This window comes from Nannochloropsis gaditana, assembly GCF_000240725.1.
Source record: "Nannochloropsis gaditana CCMP526 unplaced genomic scaffold scaffold226, whole genome shotgun sequence".
Lineage (NCBI taxonomy): Eukaryota > Eustigmatophyceae > Eustigmatales > Monodopsidaceae > Microchloropsis > Microchloropsis gaditana.
The window spans coordinates 30,906-35,464 of record NW_005803727.1 but is presented as its reverse complement, the minus strand read 5'-3'; the positions used below and the strand labels follow the sequence as shown (position 1 = coordinate 35,464).

The following is a 4,559-nucleotide window of genomic DNA, read 5'->3' as shown; positions in this document are numbered from 1 at the left end:
TCCCTTCCTCCCTCCCTCCCTTCCTCAGCTGGTTCCTCCCTCCATGGCAGGGACCGCAATGGGTGTGCAAGGGCTGATCGGTCAAGTGGGCGCTTCTTGGGCGGGCGCCCCCGTGGGATTCGTCGCTCAGCACGTAGGGATCGTTCTCGCTCCCTTCCTCCCTCCCTCCCTCCCTCTTTCGTTCTCTTCCTTCTGTCCTCCCTTTGCGTGCCCGTGCCGTCCCCTTTGTAGCACTTCCTCTTTCCAAGAATGAATGAGCTTGGCTTGTGCTGTAGACGTACAAGAGGTAATCGCACGATCCACGACCCTATCCCTCCCTCCTTCCCTCCCGTCCTCCCTCTGATTCCCAGTGGGGATGGGGCGCTATAAGACATCTATGGGCTGCCTCTCTTCTTGCCTCTGCCGGCCTCCTCTCCGCCCCGGGGCTCATTGTTAAGGTCAGTGCGTGCCGCTTCTCCCCTCCCTTCCCCCCCGCCCTGCTCCCCTCCTTCCCAGGTGCAAGACGCCAATGGTTGTCCAAAAAGCCCCGTCACTCTCCCAAGTCCATCCACGCAGCGGGCCTCATTTCCTCCCCTCCCCCTTCCTTTCCCCTCGTTTCCTTCCCTGTTTCCCTTGACAGGCGCGTCGAGCGGCAGAGAGGCATCGGGGGAAGGAGGGTCCGTTGATAAAACTCTTCAATTACTACATCCCTCCCGAGGAGGAGAGGATGGAAGCATTGAGAGCGGCCCAAGCAGCCAGGGTTGAGCAAGTGAAAGGAAGTGGGCGGAGAAGGGAGAAGAAGGAGGATTAGGGGGAGGTGCGACGACGAGAAAGAAAGGGAGGGAAGGGGAGGGGAACCTGGGACAAAAAGGGGAGCTGCGTAAAGGAGGAGGAAGGAGAGGAGGGAGGGGAGGGATGCAGGTGATGGAAAGAAGAAGTCCGTATGCAAAGAGGTTCCAGGATAGGAAAAGGATGTATCTAATTGTACAGCTGAGATAAAAGAATCGAGAAAGGTGCGGAGGGTCACGATGTCGCACACCGCGCTCTCTTGAGAGCTCTGAATGACGAGGATGAGTGGGGAGTATAGGACGTGATGGAGAAGGAGCGAGGGGGGAGGAGGGGGGGAAAGGGGAGCGAGACGGTGGAATGTAGTGATAGCGCATACCACACATTTGTGGGGGTGTGGGTACCTCGTTGGCCCTACGAGGAAAGATACGGCCCATTCTTTGACTTTGTCATCCTAGAGATGGGCATTCAATTTTTAAAGGGATGGAGAAAGATTTAAAGTGAGGAATCTACAACGAAAGAAAAGCCCTCTTATAGGATCAAAGGTAAAAGCCTCAGAAGCTTTCTTGTCCGGGTTTAAATAATCCCTGCGGTACGGCACCCACCAAAACGGCCGCATTTCAAAAATGTACTATTTACTGTGCTTCAAGGTTTTTATCCTCACGAGGAATCTACGGAACGTACTCTTTAAAATTACACAAAAAACAAAACCGTCCATCAAAGCGTTGTGCCCGGAAACTAATGTCGACTCGATATGCAGTTTCGACTTCTCTTCTTTTACTAAATGCTTTCATATTCGTCTCAAATTTGTGTAGGCACTTTTTCCCATCTTATTCACACGCTCACCCAGCATTTCTTCATCGATTCCATTCGCGCAGTTCCTTGGGCAGTAACTCGTAAATTTGGCGCGAACGCCCTTTGCGTACAGCTTCTGCCACATCAGCAGACTGGGAAAAGGTGCGAAATGAGAAACAGGAGGAAGAGGATAAATTTGAACAACCTGCAACGCAATATTTAGGATATCGCGCGTTGACTTTCGTTCATTCACATCCCTTCATCCTTGCATTTGCCACGCAGTCTTGCTTGATCCGTTGCCCTCTCCTGATTCGTCCCTCCCTACCTGAAGCTCCAAAGTCAGAAAGGGCGCCCAGGATTGTCTGGTCTTACTCAGGCTCAGAAAGCCGTCCAGGGCTAGGCGTTGGGCGATTTCGAGCGCTTCTCCGTAGGAGGGAGTGAGGGAGGACGGGTGAATTTCCTGAAGTATTGTGGGAAGGAAGAAGAGAATAAGAGGACGAAAGGGCCGTGAAGGATAGGGGGAGCACGGCCATGCGTGTGTTTGCCTTCTTTCCCGTACCAGTTTGGAGAGTGCTGTACGCCACCGTCGATATACGTCAGGCATGGCCGCTTCCATCCTGCCGGAAGTACGATCCGAGGGAAGACAGTGCACGCAAGAGGGAAAGAAATGTAAGGGGAGCGCAAGAGGTGAAAGTAGGAAATGCGACCTGGCCCGAGCATTTAACAAAAGCGCGTCTGTAAATTTTCTGCAAGAATAATACAGGGGGAGACATGGAAAGGGGGACAAAAGTAGCGCCTTGCCGCTGTCACAACGTCATGTGCGTCCTCTTCTTCCTCCCTCCTTCCCTCCTTCCCTACCTCCCGCTTTCTACAGTGCTGCGGATAATGACGATGAGCACTAAAACCTGCGCGTCAGTCAAGCCCTCTTGCACCGCCCTAAAAATCGGCTTCTCCTGGTCAGGGGGTATCGTGAGAGAGAGGACGGGACGCAGAAGCGGGAGTGAGATGATAGCACTAGCCCGACCCTTGTTCGCAAGTCTGGGTCCGGCTCTCTCACGCGCCATTCGCCGGTTTGATGCCTCATGACCCTCCCTCCCTTTCAACATTCCATCGCTTCCTCCACACCTTCTCAACACTCGTCTTCCCCAATCTTGTCATCCCTCTCGTCGTCTCTTTGCCTGCCCCTTAAAGACTTTCTTTCCCTGTAGTTTCCTCACGAGCCAATCACTCCCTCCCACCCTCTCCTTGCCACATGCTTGCGTCCATCTTCTCGCCTGATCTCTATTCCTCGATCGATTACCCCCCACTGGCGCCCTCCCTCTCTCCCTCCCTCTCGATACACCTGCAACTCGCGTGCCGCCTGATTGATGAGAGCTATATCCACCAAGGGCTTCCTCTCTTCGACCTCCTTCCTGTCGGCGCCGGGGGAAGAAGCGGGGGCGCCACCCTCCCCTGTCTCCTCGAGAGCAGCGAGGCTTGAAGGGCGGACAGAGGGAGAGGAGAGGAAGCGGCGTTTGAGGTCGATGGCGTACCGACAGACCTGATTGAGGAATGGTAGGGAGGGAAACGGCGTGCGAGACCTCAGCGGGCACTGTCTATTCCTCTCGTGAGCTTCTTCTCCATCCTTGGACCCGAACACGTGGCGTGTGCTGCCCTCTCTTCTTCTGAAAGAAGCTTCCATCCTTGATTGTCCTGTCACCGGCGAACCAGGTCCCAGGAGTAACAAAGCCTCAAGGGCTTCTTGCCCTTCCCGGCCCCAACTGTACCCTCCCTCCCTGCTCCCCCCCCCTTTTTTTCCCTACCTGGAAGGCCTTGCGCAGGTCCCCCGACACGTTCGCGACCTTGCGACTGCACATTTGGATGCACTGGTCGTCGATCACCTGCGGCACCAGGCCTCCCAGTCTTGTCCTGAGGATGCTCGCCACCTGGAGGTGCGAGTAGGGCTCAAAGCGGACGCGCCGGAGGGAGAGGCGGGACTGGACGCGGGGCTGGGGTGGGGAGCGACAGGGAGGGAGGGAGGTCGGGGCACAGGGAGGAGGGGATTCGGTGGGACATCAAGACAGAAGAGAAAGTTCGCGAGAGGCTTCGAGGAAAGGCAAGGAAATGAGTCGCCCTCCCACATTCTCCCTCCCTCACTCCCTTCCTCCCGCCCTCCAGGCGTTCCTCCCTACCTGCATAACTCGCTCGGGCAGGTCGACGGTGTTGGAGAGACCGAGAAGAATGAGGCCTCGCCGGCCTCCGTCTCCGCCGGCGCCCCACTCCAGGAAGTTGTAGATGACCTGCGGGCCCGAGAGGCGGGAAGGGAAGAAAGAGGGGAATGGCAGGAAAGTGCGAGGGGTTACATCTCGAGAAAGGAAAGGAAGTACGATGTGTTTTACCGAGGAGATAGCGTCACTAAAGGCTTTCTTTGAGTTGAGATGGCATCGACCAGCTCGCCCCTCCTTCTTTCCTCCCACCCTTATCTCTTCCCCACCCCACTCTTATCTCTTCCCCACCCCTTCCCTCCTCCTTTTTCCGCCTTACTGACCTTCCCCTCCATTGTATGCAGGCTCTTCCCGACCAGGTAATCCATCTCGTCCAAAACCACAACCACGGGGCGGGCGCGCCGCTGACGGGAGGTAGACTAGAAGGGGAGGAAGAAGGGAGGGAATGAGGGAGGGAGTCGATCAGTCACAAGCATCAATCCCGTCGAGTCCTGAGGGTCTCAGGCTCACGCAACATTACGAACATAGCCCCTGGCCTGCCGCCCTGAATTCTTTGATCCCGCTCTCAAACCCTCCTCCCCTCTATCAGCCTCTTCTCTCCCTCCCCTCCGACCAATCCCTCCCTCCTATTTTAATCCACAAAGCCTCTTCCTTCATCACGCACCAGGGAGGCGGACGAAGGGGTGGAGCGCACGGTGGAGGAGGGGCCGGTGAAGAAATCGGCGAGTTTGCTCAGAGCACGGGCGGGAGAAAGCGCAGCCTCGCGCTGGTCCGTGAGAGCAGCCCAGAGAAGAG

General features: G+C 56.2%; 2 protein-coding genes across 2 annotated transcripts; one reads left to right on the top strand and one right to left on the bottom strand.

The window, feature by feature from the left end:
- Positions 1 to 58: 58 nt before the first annotated feature.
- NGA_0077100 (uncharacterized protein) lies at positions 59 to 851 on the top strand (the record flags this gene model as incomplete). Its single annotated transcript, XM_005855320.1, has 3 exons — positions 59 to 133; positions 351 to 437; positions 620 to 851. The coding sequence occupies 3 exons, from the start codon at positions 59 to 61 to the stop codon at positions 788 to 790; spliced, it is 333 nt and encodes a 110-aa protein (XP_005855382.1). The 3' UTR covers positions 791 to 851.
- Positions 852 to 1,622: 771 nt separating this feature from the next.
- Positions 1,623 to 4,133, bottom strand: ORC1 (origin recognition complex subunit 1; the record flags this gene model as incomplete). Its single annotated transcript, XM_005855315.1, has 8 exons — positions 4,088 to 4,133; positions 3,732 to 3,839; positions 3,363 to 3,548; positions 2,903 to 3,100; positions 2,419 to 2,513; positions 2,120 to 2,177; positions 1,886 to 2,020; positions 1,623 to 1,712 (listed from the first exon to the last, which is right to left on the bottom strand). The coding sequence occupies exons 1-8, from the start codon at positions 4,130 to 4,132 to the stop codon at positions 1,623 to 1,625; spliced, it is 915 nt and encodes a 304-aa protein (XP_005855377.1). The 5' UTR covers position 4,133.
- Between the last annotated feature and the right edge of the window lie 426 nt (positions 4,134 to 4,559).